Genomic DNA, 24610 nt, shown 5'->3' with positions numbered 1-24610 from the left:
GATTTGAAGGACGGGACAAAAACCTTACACCGAAACTGCCATAACGATGATGGTTTCTTTGAACAAACAAATGCATTAAAACAGCTCTAGTTTAGACATAGCTGGAATTCACTTCCAACGTGAAAAGAAAAAATTACACTGAATCAATTCAAAGTTTCTTATCTAAAAAATTAAATACAAAAACGAAAGCCATACAAAACTGACTCTGTATAAAATACGTCATTCATAGATACGAGTACAAAGATAGGCTTCCCACCGAGGTACAAAAAGTCAGTAGTTCTTGTCTGAGGTTGTACCAAACAGAAACTACAAGTTAATTACCAGCTATCCTGAATTGCTTTTAAATGAACGATGGTAACTCAACAACGAATTTACAATTGGACTTTTGAAGGAAAAAAGCGCTGAATTATAATTGTTAGGGGTGCCAACAAGTCTTCTTTGAGGAAACATGCATCTGAAAGGATGAGAAAATATTTTTGGGTTCGTTTGGTATAGATCTTGGAGAGGGCATTGCTTTCAGGAGATATTAGTCACATGATAAGGTCTTAAGAGTAAAGAGGTACTCCGTACTATTGTTAGAAGCCATGCAAGTAAAATCTATGTTTAAAATAAAGTAATTAGTTTCCTTCGACATAATCGTAAAGCCAAGGCCTACTTTTGTGTGTGGAAAATGAAGTTCTTACTTGGAACTATTATTGCTTGATCGGGTTTAAGGGACTTCTTACATGATTAAACAAGAAGAACATAGAACGTTACCACATTTTATTTTAAAAATCTTTAAAACACATGACATATAGCTAGATAGTTGTCATCAAGAATCACTACAAAAGGGGCCTATACGAAATACATATTTAAAAAGCTAGTAAGCTGTTAGCAACTGACAGCAAAATTTAGGGTAGGCTAGGTTACGACCGGCTTATGCTAAATTTTGAATTTCAATTGAGGTCATAAGTAAGTTCACATTAAAAAACAGCAAAATTTGGAGATATAAAAATCAATCGAACTACGAAGTGAAAACTCTCTATTGAATCCATATAAAGGCAGAAGCTTTAAAAATGTCATCTACCACAAGGCATAGTGGGTAAGCTACTCAAAACGGAAATCACTGGATTCACTAGAATATGCCAAAAGTGGTTGGGTTATCTAAAAATAGTAAAAACTTTTTTAATTGTTTAAACAACAAGCAATTATATTCTAGAACAACACGACTTGTGTAGAATCTGATACCCGCCTTGGAAGGTAGAAACTGCCTGCCTGATTGCTGTAAACACTATTTTGATTTCAAAAGTAGACGTTCATTATTGGTCCAAGCTTTGTTGGAACCTGCCATCAATTTTAAAGACAATTATTCAATAAAGTTATTCAACATCAACTGTTTGCAATCCAATCATTATTCGAAGGAAAGGATTACCAAGAAAATGGTTGGTGGTAACAAAATAGGCCTAAAAATACTTCGAAATGCATCCCTTCACATTATCACCACGCAAGCAAATAGCAAAACTGCTGTAAAAAGGAGCTCAGTAAAATTACTGAGAGTTATTGCTGCAGCTATCTAAATAACATTCACCATTTTATAATTTTGTGCAACGACACAGTGTACACTAATTAAGCTTTCTTTTAAAAAACTAAATCGATTTATTTTCTAAACTGAGCTTTGTTTCCTAAATTTAACTTACAAAAATCAATATTAATCACATCTTTACAAAAATATAAGGCTATAGAAAAGTTAGTCTCTAGTTTGCTTCAAGATATAGTTTTAAAAACTCAAAAATACTTATATTATGTCATCACCTGGAGGTTAAGTGCAGCTGCAAAAGCACTTTTTTTTGCTGGCTCATCTTCTTTGTCTTTTGAATCTAGTATAGGCGATTCATCAACAGATTTTCCCTCACTAGGCCTAGTTTCACTTAAACTACTACCCAACGCCACATCTGATTGGATCTTTTCGGCATCCACGTCTTTCCTCACTGGCGGAAAGGTGCTACTTCCAGACTGTATTCTTTCTTCTTCGTGAGCAACCACTTCGTCTATGGACAAACTTTCTTCTTCTTGCTCAGATTCTTCAGGCGTTGCCGGTCCGCTCAATATTTGTTCGGTAAGCTCTATTTCACTGCGAAATGCCTTCCTAGAAGCTGTAGCTCTCAGGCTGTATTCCTTAGACACGGCCTCGGTTTGCAACAAGCTTCGTTCCACGACATCTCGCAGCCTTCCAGCGTCTCCATGGGAACCTTTACAGTGTGTTTTCTTGTAATGAATCTTAAATGCTTTTTGATCATCAAACTCACTTTTGCATAAAGAGCAAACAAACTTTCCATCAGTTTCCAACGCATGAATATTGGGGAAATTATCTTCCTCTTCAAAAGGATCTCTTTCAATTACTAAAGAGAAGCAAAATTCAAATATTCATAGTGCATTGCCACCAAATAAAGATAGTAAATTTAAAATTAACAACAGGATAAGCTTCATCAATAAAAGATACATTTCATTATCTTATCAAAAGCAGACGTTTTTATCTGATGTCTGAGAAACTAAAACCTACAGAGCTTTGATTTTTATTGAAAAGCAAAATGTTTGAAGAACAGACACACTGCACAGTACAAACAAAATCGCGAGATTTTGTAGCACTCTGTTCGTTTATAAATGAATACGCGAGATAAACTTAAATATAACAAGCATTGTTGTGAAAATGAGTCTTTTATTTCTTCGTCATTATTAATTTATGACTTTCCAGACTAACGGTTTTATCACCATTGTGTGATATCGCTCAAGTATGCACAAAAGTCTTGACTGAATCGCCCGCAAAGTGACTTTTGTTTTCTATTTTCAACTACATTAAAGTGCGTGGCGCAAATTAAGGTGGTCCAAAGCGATGTCTGAAGATAAGCATAATAAAATGTCATTTAATTAAATTTAAATACTTCCTCATTGCTAGAATTAATTATCATTGATAATTATCTACATTCAGTTGGGGTGCTAAGTAATATAGCAATTAAAAACAAACGGCACTGGGTGTGCTAGTGAGACAGCATTGTCAAATCATGTTCAACATTTAAGAAGTTGTGACCATGGCAAGTAAATTTCCTTTCTTTTGCGTGGGAATTTCTACACAAAAGATATCAAAGGTTTATCTGTGTATTGAAAATAGTGCACTCAGGGGAAATAGTGACTGGCGACAGATGAGGATGAATAATAAACGATTGTGAAGATGATAACTGGTGATGATTGTGACTATGCTTGATAGTGATTAATATTGATAATTATGACGACAAAGATAACTGATGGTGATGATTGATGATTATCATTGGCGATTAAGATTGATCGTGATAATGATAGCTAATGACTGTGACGACAATATTTAATGATGGTACTGTGATTGCTGATCATATATAGATGACGATTAGTGATTGCTGATCATTGCTGTTGATTACTGATAGTTGATAAAAACTTAACATCTTCTCAGGACAATATTTCTTAAACTAAGAACAATTTCTCACTTACTATTTAACAGAGAATATCCATGTTATGGGGATCTGTGGCAATGACTGATTGTGATTAATGGTGATTGACAATGACAACTGGTGCTGATTATTAGTGATTATCATTGTAGTTGATGATTGACCATGATACCGATGACTCTAACGACAATGAATTATGATGGTGGTGATTAAAAAATGATGGCTTATTCGAGAGGGGGGCTTATACGAGGAGGGGGCTTATATAATTATTGTAGACAATAAGAAGACATTATTAAAAGACCTTGTTTATTTTAGCAGGAATTTGCTTTATGAGCATTTAATTAATTACTACCAAAAGTACGAATTTGTCGAGGCAATTCAATAAAACGCCATAGGCAACCTCAGATGGCAAAAATCGTCAAATCGAGGGGTCCAATTCGAGGATGTACGGTAGCAGTGGGGGCTTATTCGAGGGGGACTTATTGACAGTTTATAGTTTTAGAGTGGGGGCTTATTCGAGGGGAGGGCTTTTTCGAGGGGGGAGGGGGGGGGGCAATTCGAGGATTTACGGTATTGCTAATAGTCAACTGTACTCAAGAGGATTATAAGTTGAAAATGATAATTCAATTGAACAACAAGACTCTGTAAGGAAAAACTCACCTTCTCGTTCTTCACTCATAATTTCATCATCGATGTCATCATTCTCAAGATCATCATAATCAAACTCCTCATCTTGCCCTTCAACAATGTCTTCTGCATTCACGTTCTTTACTTCTTTGTCGACATCACTAAGACTTCGACCATTTTCTTTCCTTACGTGTACAAGAAGTTCAAGAGGGGTCTTAAAGGTCTCGCCACAGGTTGGATTTATGCAGTTGTATGTCATTTTTTCAGGGGTGCTGCTTGTCATTGCTCTAGAACTTTCATCCGGTAAATCTGATTGCCCCTTCTCTGAATTGTCAGGTACGCACGTCACAGCATCGTTTGGTGATGCTTCAATTGTGTTCGTTTGGTGATGTTCGGCACCCTGCAGTGAACCTTCATTTCTTTCGTTTGCATTACTGTCCTCCTTCGCAAAAGCTTCTTCGGTCTTCGCAGCATCTGCAGAATCTGGTTGGGAGCCACCTCCCAAACTGGCTGTATAGGCATCAACTGAATCTTTTTTGTGGACAAAATACAAATGGGCAGCAAATATTCTTTTGTTGTTGAATTCACGAGGACAGTCTTGGCATTTCATGATTCCATCATCATCGGTTGGATTATTTATCGGAAACATAAATCCTAGTTCGATCTTATCTAATCCGTGAATTCTGGACACGTGTGCTCTAAGCCCTCGCTTTCCAACAAATTTTCCACCGCAAATCGGGCAGTCGGTTGCCACAAGAACCTCCCTTGCAATCTGACGCTCTTCAACCTCACCTTCATATCTGCCAGCACTAAAAAGGGATCTTCTTTCAGCTGGCGATAACTGTTTGCACCTTATACCATGCCTCTTGAAAATGTGCGTACCAAGACTACGTCTATTGGGAAAGGTCATGGGACATAACGGGCAAAATTCTTTTAGGCCAGTGGATTTACGTCCTGGAATGGTGCATTTATTAGCTGTAGTAGAATCACTTACGACTGGAAAATCGTCATCGTAACGAGAGCCTAGGTTGAGCTTCTTGATACCAATTTTGTTCATGTGATGGTAACGCACTAAATGCATTGTTAGACCACGGCGATTGTGGAAAGCTCGTCGACAAACTGGGCAAATTCTGAACGCCTTTGGATTGCTCTCAGTATCTGCAACAGAGATCTCTTCTGATCCGGTAACATATTGAGAATTATCTAATCTGTCGTTGATCATCGTTGGGCGTTGTTCTGGGCGCCTGCCTTCTTTCAAAGTTCGCACAAGAGCTGCTCCCTTGACTTTGTGGAATTTAACCATATGTGCATTAATGGCTTTCCGAGACGGAAAGGATCGATCGCATCTTGGGCAATCAATCATCGAAGGAAGGTCCAGCTGCTGAAAAGAATTGTCGCTTTCACTAGCCCTGGGCACAACATCAGATGGTGACTTAAACGGTGAGTCTTGCAATGAAATCATATCTGGGTGTTTGTTTTGGAAATGGATTTTCAAAGCTTCAAGATTTTGCAGTTTAGCATCACAGAATTCACAAGGTGCTACACAATTTTCTGTATCATCGTCAACTCTTTGTCTCTTAGGATTTGATGGGAAATTATCCGGTTCGAAAACTTCATTTGCATCTTTGGACACTTGTGACGTCGCCGGGAGTTGATTGCTTGTCCACATGCTTGTTCTGAACTCTGCATGCCGCATTTTCTTGCAATGAATTCGTCGCCCTTTTTCAGTCGAAAACTGATAGTCACACGTACCGCACTGAAATATTTCCCCACTCCTAACCTTCGAGAAAAGGTTTCTATCGCCGCTTGCAGTTGGTTGGCTTCTGTGATGCGTGTCTTTCACCCTGATAGCATGCAATTTGAACTGATGCGTACGTAAGCTTCTAAGGCCTGTAAAAACCCGGCTGCATTTAGAGCAAGAGTAAACAGCGTTTGGACTCAGGTCTTCACTTCCGAGCTCGTTTTTCTTTGGTGTTAAAGTCTGAGCACTGACCTCTTGATGAATCAATCCCGCGCCCGCACTCCCACCATGAACTGATAAGGGGTTGGACATAAACGCCTTCTTTATGCTGCCTGGAGAAGATGCAAGGGGCTTATCGTCAGTAAGCTTATGTACTCTTGTGCGATGGACTTTCCAACCAATGTGTGTAGAAAGCTGCTTGTTACAAACTTCGCAAGTGTAGCAGCCCCCATCTTGGAGTTCTTCACCTGCTTCGAGCTGGTTAAAGCTGCTCTCAGCTTCAATTGTATTGCTTTTACCAACAGCTGCATCGTGAACAACAATCATGTGCTCTCGGAACTGTTCCTGCTCCACAAACTCTGCTCCGCACTGAGAACAAACAAAGCGACTGCGTTGGCTGTAACCATTAGCAACAACCTCCTCAGCTGCGTCATAATGGCTTTCATCTATCGAAGATTGCATATCTGGATCGACAGCATTACCAGTCTCAATATTAACTTCGTAATCTTTCGGAACAGAATCGATATTTTCAAGATCCTGTGACCTTGCATTGCTTTCCTTCTTTTTATCAGGGAAGTGACTTCTTCGGTGCCAAATCAGATGTGTTGAATATGCAAACTTTTGGTTGCAGACATCACATTGGAAATTTTTATAACCGTGCCGCATTCCAAGATGGTTGTTCAGTCGCTTCTCGTTCTGGTACGTGGTATTACAATGGACACATGTATGAGGCGGTAAACCTGGCTCTACTGTTATGATACCATCTTCTTCTGGTGATACAACAACCTCATTATCAGCAACATTGCTTGAGACTGAAATTGAGGTCTGGGTTTGAGAATTACCTGCCTCGTTTTCATGTTCCCGCATATGCCATGTAGCCTGCCCTGAGTATGCAAATCTCTTTCCACATGTCGTGCAAAGAAAAGGCTTTTTTCCATGAACAAGGCCAAGATGATTCTTGTAGCTCTTCTCGTCAAAATATTCAGCGTCACATTCAGAACAATGCCAAACATCTGAAGTGTCTTTTGTTGAATTCTCGTCATCTGCAGCGTGCAGCGCTTGCGACTCACTGCTCCTCCTTGAATCTGGCTCTGCGGTAACAACACTACTGGTAAATTCCTTGTCCACTATCTCCAGGCTTCGACCCTTCTCTATCACCGACATGTCATGCACCTCTTTCAAATGTGCAATGTAAGTTTTCTTGGTCAATCTTTCGATATCACAATACTGGCATTTCCAAGTCTGTGTTGATGGTGACTCAAGGATATTAAGGGAATGCACACCCCGTCTGTGCACCATCAACGATGAAAGATTTGTGAAACGTTTCTTGCATTCCTTGCATGTGTAGATTCTACCAACCTTTGACTGGTACGGCTGGATCTGATGCACATCTCTTAAGTGATCTTCCAACTTGTTCCGGCTGAGGAACCTTTCGGAGCATACAGAACACACGTTCTTCGTTACAGAAGACCTTCTGCTGTGATGGAATGCCTTGATATGAAGTTTAAGCCTCGACCAGAGACGAAATTTCCGTGGACATTTCGAGCAGCTGTAACCATCCCGTGTTAAATGCATTGTGTTGTAGTGATTGACAAGCTGCGACTTCAATGCAAAGAATGTGTGACAAACAGCGCAACGGAACATCTTTTTCATTCCTTTACCAAAAGAAGACATTTCACAATTCCTCACATGATTCTCCAGTTTCTTACTGCTTACAAATTTGCTACTACAGAACTGGCAGCTTAGCTCTTCGGCAGTCTGGCTAACTTCGTTTGCATTTTCAGCCTCGTCCTCGTCATAGATCAAATCATCATCTACACCATGATCAGCTGATTCTCTTCGAGAAACCTGATTGGATGCCGCTTCGGTTAATGAAACATCAATAGCTTGTTGCTGCCTCTTGTGCACTTGTTCCACATGGTAAGCGAGGGTCACTTCGCTTCCAAAGGTTCGATTACACTCGATGCATTTATGCCACATCTCCCTGTGTTTCTGCTCATGCTTTCGAAGTTTTTCCTCACTCCCGAACCTTTTGCCACACGTGTCACACCTGAATGTGCTTTCACTTGCATTATGCGTTGCAAGGTGCTGGACAACGGACGTTCGATCTTCAAAGCGTAGGCTACAAACACCACATCTAAACGGCATCCGTTTGTTATGAACCCTTACTTTATGCATTTGCATATTTTTCGCTGTCAAAAACACTTGCCCGCAATCCTTACATCTTAAGCTCTCCTTACTGTGATTAGCATCAAAGTGTTGACGTAATTTTCGGACGTCAGCAAACTCTTTATGACAAACTGTGCACGTCAGATTGTCCGGATTCGTCCCTTGTTCATCTGCACTATTCACATCTTGAACTGCCTCGTCAGCTGTTCTCTGCGGAGGCTGGTACGGGACATAATCAGGGGACATACAGCTTTCATCTGTCTGCACTGCTATTTCGTTAGTTTTCTTCAGCGGAATAACTAAAATCCCGGACACACCATCATAGCTGCCATAGGGCGGTAGCATTACCGGCTGGTTCGGATTCATAACAACAGTACCGTGGTTAGGCAATGGCATGGGGCAATTGAACTGGTTACCACTGTGCGAGTTGTGTCGTGTACTTGCGTCTGTAGGCCCTTGGTGAGTCATGTTCTGGTGCTGGCTGTTTTGCTGGGAGACTGGCCTATTGCTTCTGATTTCCTGGTAACTAGGGTAGTGATGACGTACAGGGTGGGTGACTTGCCCTCCAAATGGCACAAATGCTGAAGAGTTGTGAGATATGGCTGGCTCGAAGTGTACAACTGGTCGGTTAACGTGATTCTGCGCATGCTTGGGATCTCTTTGCCTATTGCCAGATGGCCTACTGAAGACATCTTGAATGATAGGCGAAGCTTTCGAAGCCATAAACGACCTTTGTGTCCTAGAAAAGGATTCAGCTGTGATAGGAAAAGGTGTTTAATCTATATTGTACGTGTTTTGAGGGCAACAATGACCTGAAAGTATCTATTGAACAGATAGATTTAAGAAGAAAAGACAAAACATATTTGAAGCTTGTTCATCGAAATATTGCTTTAATTCATAATTTTCTCCAAATAAAATTAACAAATGAATAAGAAGGGGCTTATTTTCAGAAAAAGGTTCCCCACGAACCCCTTAAAAGGACAGGGAAGGGGCCATAACCCCTTGAAAAGCGGTCTTTGAATTAAAACCGCAGCTTTATAACCAACGCGGGAGGGACCTATTTCCAAGGCATCTTAAAAGAAACACATGATTCCCGTTAGAACTCCTAATTGTTGGTTGGTGATTTCAAGCATTCTTTTAACAGCGATTTGCTTCTAATTCTTCAACCTAATTCTTCTTTATTCGGATCTAAATGTTGATGTTTACTTCTTTATATCTGCAGTGCCTAAACAAATCTTAAAGTTGCTTGACATGATTTTTTTTAGAACCGAAAAAAACCTTTTAAAATCCCTTCATATGACATCATGGGAGCAACCCACAGGATTTCAATAAAGATGAACGAAACACCAAGACTGAAATTCCAGAATGCTTAAATATAGGGGGGGAGGGGGGCTTAAGATTTGCAAATAGTTTTTTATGCTAGAAGAAAGAGACGATGGATTAGGCTAACCGCCCAATCCAATTCTTGCGACGAAAATTTCGAAAAAACCAATTAGGAGGAGCAATGCGAAACAACGAGGAACAAGAGAGTCAGAATTTGAAAATATAATTTTCAAAAAACAAGAATATCAAAATAGAGTGAAGAAAACTGAAATTTCATTTCAACTTAGTAACTTGCACTGGATATTAAACTGGTGCGTAGTGTAGTCATGAAAAAGTGCTATCAAAAATGCTAGAAACTACCCAGCAAAGTCCCTCCGCTAAAATCGAAGCTTTTAAGAAATTGAAAAGACGAGGACACTAATCAAGGAAAGCGTGTTTCTTTTGTAGTCCCGTTCAATGATTTTCATAAAAGGCAGTCTGAGATAAAACGAAATAAAGGGAAGGAACGCTTAATTATTGATAAAATGATCCATAAACATTTTTGCACGGTGCTTCATCTAGATTCTTCTATTGCAGAGTGAAGCAACAGGCTGACCAACTGTGGACAGTCGAGCAGTTGAAGGGGGTATCTTAAGTCTTTTTCGGCAGCCTGGTTGAGTATTATAATATTTGTGAACAATTTGTTTTAAGCCTCGCTATCGTTATAGAAATTCGCAAGACCACCATAGCCATTCAGTGAATGGATACTGCCCAGGTTAACATTTACTGCGTTGGGTAACAAATAGGCTTGTTGCCCTAGGCAACAGCAGCCGAAAACCCAAGCTTAGGTTGAGACAAGAGTGTGCTTGTTTGATTTGTCAGTGGCTAAATAAAAAACCAAATACACCATAGGCCGTCTTGCTGCTCTAATATGTGAAGCCTGGCAGGATAGCATTCTCTCGCTGTTTCAAAACATTTACTTGGACAGTGGCTGTACAAATTAACGACGAATATACGTAATGCCAAGCAGTAAGGAAAAAGCTATTAACTCCCATTGGTGAAGTGAACACAAGTATTCAAATATTCAAAATGCCTCTCGCTTCCTAGGACAAATAAAGTCTTTTAAGGCCCACAATAAGTATACTTTTACATTAACCATATTCTAAACATTATGTCATGCACAGATTTTCATCAACTTTTGAGATGCTGGATTGTTCGTAAAATTTAAACAATTTACACTGACTGTAATAAATAAATATAACTGCTTTGCGCTGTAATTTCCAAAAATCCCATGCAAAAAATGTTCCTAAATATTTTGCCGTAATAAAACGTTCCTAAATGTTCGTAAATATATAATAAAAATGATTGTCGAAAAGCAATTTCAGTAAATAAAATCAATTCTTCTCCGAACAAAGTAACCCTGCGAATAGGATTTTCAAAGATCTTGTTACGGAAGAGATGAATCAAATTTTCAAAAATTGCAAAAGTGATTACAACAAGAAATATTTTGAAGGAGTTACCTTATTTGATGCTGTCCACTTTGCCTTGTTGCGTTGCTGTTCTCTCGATGAAACGAAACTTCAGAAATTTGATCCGCATCCGGTACGTCACTTTCGTATGTTGGTACTATATATTCTGTCTGGCCGGACCTCGATACATTGTTGAGAATATCTTTTGACGTGTAAGTGATCCCGTTTGCCAACAGATAGCCTCTTTGCTGATGCCTAGACCGTACCGTTGTGCAATTGATTATTTTTGGCATATTGCGATCTCGGTTTTCTGACACATGCAACGGATCTGTTTGCTGGATATTGCGGAATCTATCATTAGTTGTCCGGATTCCACTCGTTCTTTGTTGCGGCTCGCCCCAACCAGAAGGAAATATGACACGTGACTGAGGGGTTCCACGATCGGAGCTTGTTGGAAACACATCACCAACCTGTGAGTCAAATTAAAACTATGATAGAAACGTGAAGATGGGTACATTGACATTATTTGCAGAGGCTAATGTTTCCTCTAGAAACAAAACGGTCTAACAGCTTCTCCAAAAACAAGAACAAAAACATTTTAGCACAACCAAGAATACAGCTAGTTTAGGGGTATCTAAATTTACATTCGAGTGCGTTCACCACGGAGGTCTTATGAAATATACCCTCAGAAACGCGTACAGCATGCGCATCTTGTGCGGGTAAGCGATCACCACGGAGGTCTTATGAAAGGTGCCCTCAGAAACGCCTACAGCATGCGAATCTTGTGTGGTTCAACGAGCGTAAGCCCTGACAAAACGACTAAACCTTTTCGCTCAACATTTCACAAAACTTTTGTTTAGTCAAATTATGTGAAGTTTAGCGAGGGTGGCAAAACGTGACTAGACTTTTTTCTAAATACTTCAGTAAACTATTTGAACTGCGAGCCACTTAGGACACTGCGCGGGCTGTGGGAAACTTGGTGGGACATATTCAAACATTAAAAAATGATGGAGGACACAAAGCGTAAATTTTAAACGGAAAATTTCTTCAGTTTACCATACGGTGGCCGTTTTTGATGTTCTCGTAGCGTTTTCCGTTATCTTGTTATCCCTAACGCCCTTTACTTCTTTAAACCCGCTTTTCAATTCAAAATGGCTTTAAAAAAGCAAACGTTTTGAGTCATACTGAGCTCTTCGTCTGACACTTTTCAGAGTATAAAACGTCAGATCGAAAACTCTATGCTAGAAAATACGTCAGATAGTCAGATCAAAAACTCTATGCTAGGAAATATATATACCGAATTGTGGATCGAAACCGATGAGAAAACGCGAGCACATGACTGTTGATATTTTTGCCAGTTCTTTAAATTCATTTTCCTCCCTGCGTTGGGTTGCTTGGTCTTCACTTACAATCTTGACAAGGATCAAACTTTGCTCAACAACACTCAAAACGATTAAAGAACACTAGACAGGGTTGCAAAACGAATAAACTACTCACTAAAAAAATTGGGGGAAATGTTTAGTGAAGTGTTTAAACGTTTGACCAGGGCCTTAGGGGAATTTTTTTCAAGCCCGGGTAGGAAGTAGCTAACAACAGGTTTAAACGAAAATTGTATTGTAAGTGTATAACAACTAGGAGCGAATCTGACAGAGATTGTGAAATCCATACTTTTCACTACCCACCAGCCCTAGGGAAGTTGAAAGCTATGAAAACTACGGGCAAGATCTCAAATTTTGGAGAAAATATCCCTTTTCAAACATTTGCCCTCTTCAGAACATTTATTAAGTGCCTCTTTTTAGATACGGTGCTTGTACCCCTCCAAATTTCAAAGGCTTCCAAAGTCCCTGTCCAGCATTCTTCTCTGGAAGGTCAAAGTGTGGGGCTGGTAAACCCCCCTAAGGTATAAATGTGACCGGTTGAGTGTCACTGAACATCTTCATAAATTTGCAAGGAGGGGTTCTTTGCGAAAATACCACGATCATATCCAGAGCAGACATAACTGTCGTCCTTTTACTTGTGTGGCAGAAAATGATTGTTGCGGGGCGATTACTTGAGGTCGAGTGGTTGCTTTTTAAAGACAGTTGTAATGAGAGACTTGGTAGTAGTATTTCAGGACACATGTGGTTGACATATAAAGTGAACGATGGAGTTAATTGGTTTGATTTTTCGTCTGACTGTGTTGCTGTTTGTCTAAATCGATACATTGAGACAGGATTGTGGTTTTAACACAACTGTTGATAAAACTGAATTACCTGAATAGCAATGCATCAAAAGCATCAAATATCAGGTTATAAAACGGTATTTTGAATAACTTCGGAAGATTATTTCATCCTTTTAGATTAATAGCTATCAATTTTGCAGGTACATCATTCCTAATTTAACATGTGTATTAGGATAATAATTAAAGCTTGATTTGTGGGTATTTTCAACCAGCATTCCATGTTATTCTAAAAATATGCTAATGGTATTGGACCCTCTAGAGGTTTGGCAGCAACGTTTGCAAACCTTTAATTACCTGGGCATTACAAACACAACAACTTTGTAACAAATGGTACCTACAAGTGCTAAAAAACCAACCTGGGGACTTCTTAGTCGATCATTCACTAGTATGACGTCATCATCATCGTCGTTTTCGTGGTCTCGTTCAGAAACGGTATACCCTCCGTCCACATCGAGGTGGGAGATACGATCTGTGTTCTGCGACTCCTGGTTCGCAAGCATCGCATCCCTGGCACTGCCACTGACAACAATGATGTCAGTCCCATTGCTACTGACTATAACACGAGGAGCTGCAATGAAAACATAGAAACATAACACACTGTTTTAGCGATAGAAATTATAAACATTTCTAATATAATACAAAAGTATAATTCATTCATTCAAAGTTAGAGAATTACAAGGGGTAAAAGCTAATTAATGCCAAATATAAAAAATAACCCCAATCAATACAAACTAGAACTTTAAAACCTTGATTTGAAATAGTTTTTTCACATACCTTACCGCTACAATCAAACGCTTTGATTGTTCGAATATTCTTAAAAAAATCTTAAAAAATTTGGACTCTTGAATCTAAAGTAGCAGGGATCGCACCTTAAAGTATCTATACCATAAAGAATATACGAAATATCACTTGCAACAAAATTTTCCATGAAGATCGGATTCAAATAATTCACCATTTTTATATCTTGAGCAGGAACAGTTGTAAATTCTTCTGGCGTACAGATACTGAGATAATACTCATATTCATCATAATTTTAGTTTCTTTCTTTGTCTATGATTCATAAGGCTTGTTAATGTATCTTGCTGATCCGATAACTGGATTTCCTGTCATGAAACATCCACACAAGTGGACAATTATGACATGGGGCCATTGTTGATTATATTATTACTTTCCATAAATCTTGACACCCTTGCAAATGCACGGAGCTTCTGAGTCTTTTTCTGATAAAGGTTATTAAAAGGACTTTTTAAATTCGTTTCACACCGAGAATCAATTTTATTTATCAAAGGCCCAAAAATATTAACAGCTACTTTATCATTGTCTTTTTTCCCAAAGACAAGTTGTCAACGCTGTCATCAACATTTATATAAAGTTAATTTTATAGTGAATGACATCGCTGTATCTCCTTCAAGCGACTATTTGATTGGGCGCAGATCTGAACCAATAGCAGGACCGTCGACAGATAGCAGGACCGTCTGCATGGTTAAAGTATGCCCAGGAAAAAATCATAAAAATAAATGATATGGGGAGCGCCAAAACCGAGTCTTGGGGAAGGCCAATACCGAGTCTTGCAAAGAACAGTCAGCAATAAATAGTGGTAGAAGGGGTTAGGTCAAGTTAAGTCAAATAAAGTTAATGCACGTCATATAAAGGAAAGAAAATTTAAGAAAAGGTCAAAAAAAGACAGAGCGAAATTAAGTCAAAGCCAAACTAGGTCCAAGCTAAGCCAAGGCAGGCCAAATGAAGTCTAGCTAAGACTGATCCAAAACAAATCTTTTCTTTGTTTTTCTTTGTAACAATGTACAGGTTATTTGACTTGCTTTATGAGAAACGAGCATTGTTTACCCGACCAGTCTAGCTTATTGTTTAAGTTTCTAAGTAATATGCAATTTCCTAGGCACGGAATGAAACGGAAAACGAAAAAAGGCTGGGGCTAGCCCATCCTATCAAGGAATTTCTAAAACTAGGCCGGACTTTAAAAATGTCGACAGCATACACTGTTTCCTCTGGTTTAATTTGATTTCCGGGGTTTCAGTTCACTTTTTTTAGACAGCTTTTATAAACTGCTCTGTTCGTTGTAAACTATTCAAAAATCTTGGAAAAAGCAAACATTTTGTATCATACTAAAGCTTTTCATCAGAGAGTCTGAGAATAAAAAACGTCAGATCACAAGAACGTAAAAATATGTTCAACGCAATATACTTTTCAGAGGATAAAACGTCTCAATATTTTTAAATTTTGTACCAGAAAAAGATTGTTTGTATACATATCATTATTTTGTGGCAGAGGAGGTGCATTGTCTATAGGTAAAATTTCGACAGGGTTTATGGAATAATTACGATCAAACTCGAACTTCTTCCAAATTTCGTAAAAATGTGAATCTAACAAGAACCGAGACTTGACTTTTCATCATCTCCCGAATCTGCATTTGAATAATAACACGGCTTAGTTAATAAAAAAATACCGGTTGTGATTAAACTGAGGCAATAATGTTGCAGCCTGCCTGCAATTTATCGTTGTCTTGGGAAATTACAGAGAATTTGCATTTGCGGTTTTAGGAAAATCCTAATTAGCCTTTTCGTAGAATACGCCAGATTTTATGATTAACAAATCAATATACTCTGCCACCTGCCAAGATCTCTCAACTAACCTGAAACAGAAGTGCTGTTTACGATAAGCAACAATTGAATGCTGCAAGAGTGAAATTGTCACTAGTTTGAATCCATCGTGCTTTCTTCATTTTAAAAAAACTACCATCTAGCTTTTCATCCCATTGCCTCTTCTATCAAAGTGCGCTTAAACTCAAATAACTTTCTAGTCCTTGAGACAAGGTTACCAAGTTTTGGAAAATAATACCTGTGAGATTTCATGAGCGCAGCTAGCGAACAATGGAACTGGGGTGCAGGGTTGGGGGCAGAAGAATTCCGAATTTTAGTAGATCTGGAGTGCTCAAATGACTGAAAACTAGACCATCCATAATGCCTAAACATTTGTTCATTTAACATTTAAAACATTCCAGAAAAACAAAGAGAACAGGCTTTTAAACGTAAGAATAAACAATCGAAGCAATGAACAATAATAATCTTGTATACTACTGATACATTAACGCGTTTGACAATCATTCGCGCAACAGGTCTGGGCAAGTGATTGTCATAAACAATGTAGTGGAGCGTTTGATCTGAATTGAAAGAAGAATGAGGCCCAGGCAGGGCTGTCGAGCTTCCCTGAGACCCCTTGTTGATGCCAAAAATTTGTAAATTTCTACTTTTGCTATTGTTTTTCACATCATTTTGTGCAAGAGCCCCCCTTGTTATTTTGATAGCACCACACCATTGGGCCCAGGATTTTTCTCTCGACGTTCCTGCAAAAGTTGTGTGGGCGGTTCAAAATTTCAGTGAGGGTTTTATGAAACCAAAAATTGCTTTGGACTTGTAATCGTGCGCATCGCATCCATCCCCCTCCCCCTCTAGCTGACGCCAGTATTGGGACATTCCCAGGCAATTGTGTCAATGGAACTTCCATACACGGAACAAGAATCGCAAAGGAGCTAAAACTCTTTGCCCAACACAAATATTTGAGGTGACTATAAAAACTTACAGCTAGCCATTCCATGCATTCATATATCCAGTAATGGCTATTTCAGAACCTTTCAATGCCTAACACTATTCACATGGAGGTTAACATACGGCAAACGAATCAGATTACGTATATAAGCACATTGGTGCATAAAAATGAATGTCGTGGTATTAGAAATCGCAACAACAGTGGCTTGACAACTTACCATCACTTTGCTCAGAAGATTGCGCATCTGTCATGTTTGCCATTACTGGACCATTCCGTTGGATTAGCTCAAATCTGCCATTTTGAGGTGGCCTCGAAATTTCACTGACTGGTTCGGCTTTAATATGAGACGCTGTATGTTTGGTAAGTGCGGCCAAACTCGTTTCACAGAATCCACACAAATGACAACTATAGAGAGTTATCTGATCACTGTCTGTCATAATTAACACCACGTGACCAGCATTCTATGCGATCTCTGAAATAGAATACATTTATTATTAAGATAAGGCCAACGCACAACCCCCTTAAGAGTTAAACTTGCCATTTCAATCATGGCAGAAGGAGAAAATGTCTTAATTATTTGTGAACAATCTTCCAATCTTGCTTCCTCAGCTATTACTTCTTAGTATGATCTCTCTATACAATTATCCAGCCTGAAATAACCTAAAACTTTGAAAAGTATTGTTCACAATAAAACTTCGACGGCAGTTCCCTAATTTAAAGAAGTATCTAAAAATTGTCTGTATGCTCAAACAACTCTTCATCTTATAGCACGACCAGGTGTGTTAAAATCATTATCAAAAGGAGCCTTGAAGCATGATTTACTCAATAGAAATTTAGCCTGGCAGGTGACGTTCTCATAAAAGGTTGTTTCTAAATTAATATCCATGATACCTGTTTAGGTGGCATTTTTAGAGGAAAATTTTAGAGCCCTAGAAAATCAAAGAAGATCAGGCGTGGCACGGACGTACTAAGCATTGAATAAAGTGCAAAGATTTTGGAATCACGACATAATTTCTTTCAAAAGTGGTATGTGCTTCTAAATTAGCATCGGGTAGCTGTAAAGCAGATAATACACCACAAAAACAAAGCTTCTTATGTAGTTTGAAACAAAAGCTGCAATAAAATACTGGACTGTTCAGTAGCTTTTAAATTACCATATATCCACAGCGGTTTCAGGTCAAACCAAAGAATGCGGCCTACCACTGACAAAAGCATTAAGTAATGGTAATCTCGGGATAGGAGAGACGTTTTCCGTGGCATTTCCATTCTCTACACGAGATTCTAATCGAAGCAATTCAAGGATTCGTGAGAATAATGAAGCCATCAGCTTGTATTATTAAGAGGTACCAGTGCCTTGCTAGAGAGTTCACCAAAGTCACCATAAAGTGCGCAAAAAGCTGGAATATGTTGCTTAAAACCTTCAACATAATCTTAAAAAGCAACCAATCACGTCAAACGCCTCCCAAATGTCATTATTGCGTGAAGATCTCTCGTTATTGCAAACAAAGATAATTTTCCCAAAGCACTCTATCAGGTGGGGCTCTCTATCTATTCAAGCCTTTTGCAAATCGCCTCTACTTTTGCCTCTTTAGTATTTGGCGAATTGACAAGAAATTTCAACCTTTTTTCTTTATTTACTTTTTTCTGACGGTCCATCTTCTTATTTTTTGAATAATTTGAGAGTCAGGTGTTTTTAATGTTGTTCTCATTTCAAAACAAAAACTAATTTTCTACTACTACATAACATTTGTTGCTACTATGATGACGAAAAAATAGTAGGTTTGCATGATACTTTAGTAGCATGGTTAATTAAGACAAAAAAATCACAAATACATTGTTTTTCTTCAATTTTTCACTTGGGGCCGGGCAGTCAAAATGAGCCACTGTGTTGTTATAAAATGTGCTCTTATAACGAGAAAGCATTAACTGTGAAAAGAGAATATTTTCAAAAAACGTTTATGTTTGGTAGCCAGATTCTTCAGAAATGTTTCTCGTGAGTTCGCACTAGTTTGTAGTGTACACTTCAACAGCTAAAATTTAAACAGAAAACTTACTGGGAAGTCTAAAATTAGGCGCGTAAGACTTAACAGTAATAAAAAAAAATTTTTTTTAATCAGAAATAATTTTTTCTTCAAGGTTTAGCTACAGCAGGAGAAGCAATCTAGTGCAGGAAAATGCGTGACTTCTTACGAAAAACTTGAGCAGATGCATACGCAAATGTGTACACCTCGGAGAGCGTAGAAAACCTTTGTGTTGTCTTTGATGATTTGTCAAACATGATCCTATAAAAGGAGCGACACAGCACAACGAACATAATGGCTGAAATCGGATATCATGAAATTAAACTTCTCTTAATGTATGACAATTATAAGGCTTGACGTTCAGGGCTCCACTTAAAACACAGCTGCGAACAAATTGACAACCGCAATAGATGCCATTAGTTTCAAGCATGTACTTGAGGATTCAACAGATGAAAATGCTTTTCTTGTCAACTAAATAGAGCTTCCTGTCACTGTTTCTAGTTTGATAAAAAGCTTGAGTTTTGTCACGTCACTTTGAAGGTTCAAGTAACCTTCTTCATAGAGAACAAAAAATGTTATCATTGAAGGGAAATTGAAATACGTAACTATATTTTCCATTTCCAAGGTGTTCCAATCATGCTTGTTGATTTATTTCGGTTTGCGTGTTATGGGGTAGAACAATTTCTATACTATCTAAAAAAGCACCCGGTTTCAAAACATTCACTATATTCGCTAGATTTCATTTTATGATACATTAAAGTACCAAGTTTTTAACAACAAAAACTCTTTGAGAAAATCTTACATTTTAATCAAAGCATTAAAGTCGAATCTTTATAATTATTTTTCATTGAATAAATATAGATAGAATGACACTTTTTCTAGGTTTTGAGAAGTTTTAGGCGACAGTTGTTGTTAATTATCAATAATTTGAATACGCAAAGCCATTTATCACTCTTTCGCAGAGCTGGATAGCAATAAGGTGGTAGCACAAGCCAATGGCTTTAGAATGGCTTCAGAGCATCGCACGGGTTTCCTCTGAGATAACAACAAAGAACTGAGATATGCTTTGTAATCTCTTTTAAAAAGAACAGCTTCAATGGTTTATGGTTAGAAGTAGATAAGTAGCTAAAACCTCCAAGCGCTCGAGTTCTGAGAATATTAAGAGAGATCCATAATTCTTGACAGCAACAAACAGATCGCCTTAAATCTTGAAAAGAGAACCTTGAAATCACAAGCAACAACGATATCCTAACACTATGGCATGTTGGAGGAGATGCAATTCGAGAAAATATTTTCATATTTTTTTCAAGATCAAGAAAATACACGAAATAGTAGAGCATGTTCTAACTTGTAACACGGCCGAATGATTATGGCTCGATTTGCTTTTCTGAACGTCTGAAACACAATACAATGAAACCAAATATTCACCACTTCTTGAAGACAATCATCTTGGATTTAAGAATTAATAATTAAATTTCAAACCCAAACCCGCCAGGGTAAAAGGTCATTGAATAAACAAAACAATAGCATACAGATCTGGGAATTATTTGTTGGTAAACATTTCAAAACAATTTAAAGATACAAAAATATTCAAGCGACAAAACAAAATCAGTTTCTATAACCGTATAAAACCGTAACTCTCTAAAATCCATAATCCGTTATTCACCATTTCAAAAAATTTATCGCTATTTTTCCCGACTTGCTTTCTAAAAGGACAGCAATTTATTTTATTGTGCATTATTATCATTATTGTTATTTAGGTGGGGCAGGATTGCTTCCCTACAGCTAACACTCTCTCGAGGTTGGTAAACAAGCACCGAGGGAATTCATTCTAGGACTAAACTCTAGGGGCACAATCTGCAGGTCAACATCAACGCCGTTGCATTAGGATAAAATTCTTGCTTGCTTGCTTGATTTGCTCGTTTGTTTTTCTGCTTGTTTGCTTTCTCGCTTACTTGCATCGCCCCAAGAGGAACCCTACAGCATGACAAAACAATGTTTTAAAATAAAGCTGGTATTATCCGCATGATTTCCAGGCCTCGCCAATTCACAAAATCAAATTAATAACGATGTTTATCTCGTGCTTGAAAAATGTTTGAATGAAGGCTCTTTACACAATATGGTTACGACAATATCAATTTTTATTGTCTTCATCGAATCCAAACCGACATAGCTAGATTGCGTCCTTTGTTGTCGATCAACAAGCCAACAGAAAGAAAAATGCTTGTTGAATTTTGTCTGTGCGAGTTAGAACAAATTGTATCAACGGTAAATACAAAATCTTATCCATCAAACAAAACCGTATAGTGAAACGTCTTATACCAATGAACTAAAAATTATTTCTAACTTGATCACTCTTCGTAACTAAACAAAACGGGAGCACCAAGTCGATACCAAAGAGGAATATAATATAAATAACCATCAAACCAACAGCCATTTTTTCAAAATCAAAGTTGAAAAGAATGTATTTTATGTTTTTTAACGACCTCCGACACATTTTTTACGTGAACAAAATGATGATATGTGCCGAGAATCAATGTTCTTATTTTTTGGATAATCAAGATTGCAAAGAAAAGGAAGTTACATACAAATAAACTTCCTTTGAAAAACAGACAGCTTCAAACGCCACTGAAACTTAAACATGTTCTGTTGCGTGTCTGAAAGGAGATTCAGTTTGAAATTTAATACCTTGGCTGTCACCGGAAAAGATCATTGAAATTCTATAACCGTTTCACTGGACTTTCCCGTATTTCAATGTGACATTCTATCCATAAAGCTGGTGAAAGGAAAGTGTAGATAGAATTTTCACTGGAATAGAAAACATCCAATGAATAGAAAAAGTACTCAGTTAAAAAGATAATATCTGAAGGTGGTAAGAATAGAGTTAAAAAATAAAGTGCATTTAATTTGACCATATGTAAGAAGGCAGTTCCATCAATCAGTTGACAGTTGAATCAAAAGTATTCAAGATATATTTGCAATTGAGAAGACACAGTCAATTTGCATTACAGACAATTCAGAAGAAAATATCAAAGATTAATTAAACAGCAAATATGCTTAACTTCGACAGAAGCACTTCCTGGCCAGAATTCTTTAATAAAAGAGTTATTGTAAATACATATAATGTTTATTAAAAAACGAATCAAGATTAAACAGACCAATATATCAAATCATATAGATGCAGAATGTTTTTGCTAAAGGACTTGAACTGGTAAACATGCTAATGATGATGTTGAGGTTGATGATCAACAATTGTGATCATAATCATAATCATACTCTAATGAGGATAATGATAATGCCAATGATTATAAAAATGATTATATTGATTGAAATCAAATGTAAAAATTTAGATTCAGTGGCAAGTAGAAAGGAGGGAAGCAAAAAGTTAAAGTTTGTGCTAAAGATAATTAAAATTGCATATCATTAAAAAAGCCTGATGTGCTAAAAAGGAAAAGCAAAAATGAAAAGTATTTTTTGATTTTGTGAAAAGAGGATAAGGTTATCAAATGAACAGCTGATAGCAATGAAAAGGGTGAAAGAAAAATGGGAAAGCAAAAGTAGTAAATAAGGAAACAATCAGTCCAGTTAAGTAGAAGGAGCTATTCATAAAGAAATATATCAAGCAGCAAAAACCAAATTTGATTAATTCTTTAGTTCTTAAATTCTTTCATTTTCAAACAGCCAACAAATTCACCCTAATTAAACTGGAAAATTTTATTAATGTAGAATGTCTTTATTTTGTCTGAATTCATTTGGGCTTCTAAATTCATTTGCTCTAGCAAAATCTATTTTCAAAAAAGAAGATCCACCAAGCAACAAAGCACTTCAAATTCAAATAACAATTTACAATGGAATGTTTCTACCTTCCATACAATTTTGCATCAATCATTTGGAAATTAAATTTTAATTAGTATGGGGCTGCATTCAAAATCCTAGCTAAATGATATAAATTTTGACTGTCAATCTCAATGAGCTAATTGATAGCATTAATTAGAATCTTATTATAAAATTTCAAAACAAGTAACAAAGCAAAAGTTTTCTGTGACATGCAGGTATAAGATGACCTTACGCGAAAAGAGACCATCAAAATAATCACACGCAGCGAATGTCCGGAACTCCTCGTTTAAATTTGAATAACAATAATCTACTTCAAAGTTTACCAGAAGAACTTCAGGCAAGTTATCGATTTCACTTTCTGATGTTCTTTGGAAGCATTTGAACAAGAACCGGTTTTGTTTTGAAAGAATTCTATACAAATGTGGCTTTATCCTTAAGTCAATTGTACTTGTTTTAAATGAGAGTATAAATTTATTCAGGTTGTCAAAGAAGGCTTTTATAAGCTATTTAATATGGGATTGTTGACAATGGTGCGTTTGCGACTAAAGCAGCCCACTGACAATCACGTTTTGAAGAAACTCCACCTTACTAGACACTATTCCATCAAAACAAAATGTGTATTCTACGATGAACCCTTCCAAATGCTCACATAAAAGTAATATTTCCCATTGCGGTTGACAGATCAAAAATCCAGCTGATGCGAACTTTGCTCAGAGTAATTAGGCAATTCTAAATAAAGCAATCTAGAATTTCTTCTTACCTTCTGACCGGAAACCCCTGCTCCCTAAATTCAAGTTTCAGTATTTTACCAAACAGCATTAATTTCTAGCAATGCAGAAGTGAATGTCACACGCCCTTTGAGATCGCCTAACTTCCTTCAATATCGCAAAATGAACAGCCTAAATCAATAACAGCGGTCGAGCATTGAAAGATTGTGGATGTAGTCCAAATATCGAGTGCTCAAAGAAAATCCCTCAGAAATTGCGAAAATGCTCTCCAACTACACTATGCTGTAAGTACAGAGCAGATAAATCCAGAACTTATTTACCCGATGAGAAAGTATCCACGGGGGTGTTGATAAGAGAAACAGTGGTTGCAAATCATTCTTTGTTGAAACATCACGGCCTGAAGTTTCTTTGATCGGGGCTTTGCTGTCAGGCTAAAACGTGTGTCAACAAACAGTGATGGCATTTCACGAAAACTTTTATTAAAGTGAATTACCATATGAATTGAAAATTTGCTGCAACAGAAGACATGAAATCGAAAACTGAATATCAATTAGGAGCTTCATGATTTCGAGAAGATCTGCTCGAATAAACCATAACACTTACACATAGACAGACCGGAGGCAGCCAACCACATCAAATTTAGCAAACCTTCACAAAAGTTTCTTCTAGGACGTTGCGACTTGATTTACACAAACAAGTTCTTTTGCTACTTTCATGCGGGTCACTAAAGTATTTAATATTTTATGACGGCCTACGAACTTCATTGATGTAATGAAGAACTGATTCGCAACTGTTGAATACAAAATTCCATTTACCAATACACTACTGCTTGCGAATTAAGTCGTTGATAGCAGCACAAATTTCGTCGCTTTAAATATCGATTTTAAAAAGCAGAATCGAGCAGCTTTACCTTGAGGTTCACGTTGCTGTTTATCCATGCGTGGTCGTACAGCAAATGTGAATTATGTCTAGATATTTTGTTGATGTCTGCTGCGCCTTTCGTCTTTGAAGCGCAATTCCAAAAGAACTCATCAGAATTGATTCCTCAAGTGAAGGCGTTGTAAAGGTTTCACATGTATGTTGCCTGTCAATCAAGCATACCACCAATTGTTCGGAAGGAGTGAAATTGATAGATCCCGGATGAGGTTCATGGCATGTTAATGGCTTCATTTTCTTTTATGGCAGATAATTTTGAAGGTGCAAGGAACATTACAAGTTAGTAAAAGCATCACGGAAAACGGGAACTTTGTTTATCAG

At 37.6% G+C, this 24610-nt stretch overlaps 1 protein-coding gene across 2 annotated transcripts; it reads right to left on the bottom strand.

The window, feature by feature from the left end:
* Positions 1-143: 143 nt before the first annotated feature.
* Positions 144-24424, bottom strand: LOC135695547 (uncharacterized). 2 transcript variants are annotated; one of them, XM_065214667.2, is made up of 6 exons: positions 24264-24424; positions 16985-17239; positions 13560-13771; positions 11034-11452; positions 4116-8950; positions 144-2378 (listed from the first exon to the last, which is right to left on the bottom strand). In XM_065214667.2, exons 2-6 carry the CDS (start codon positions 17202-17204, stop codon positions 1780-1782), a joined length of 6285 nt encoding a protein of 2094 aa, XP_065070739.2. In that variant the 5' UTR covers positions 17205-17239; positions 24264-24424; the 3' UTR covers positions 144-1779. The 2 variants fall into 2 exon arrangements, with proteins under 2 accessions (XP_065070739.2, XP_088966741.1); XM_089110615.1 differs by lacking the exon at positions 24264-24424 and adding an exon at positions 23386-24256.
* Positions 24425-24610: the final 186 nt, after the last annotated feature.

The sequence above is a fragment of the Rhopilema esculentum genome, chromosome 2, assembly GCF_057945365.1.
Source record: "Rhopilema esculentum isolate cy_ngs chromosome 2, ASM5794536v1, whole genome shotgun sequence".
In the NCBI taxonomy this organism is placed as follows: Eukaryota; Metazoa; Cnidaria; class Scyphozoa; order Rhizostomeae; family Rhizostomatidae; genus Rhopilema; species Rhopilema esculentum.
The sequence above is the reverse complement of the archived record's forward strand: the minus strand, read 5'-3'. Positions and strand labels throughout refer to the sequence as shown.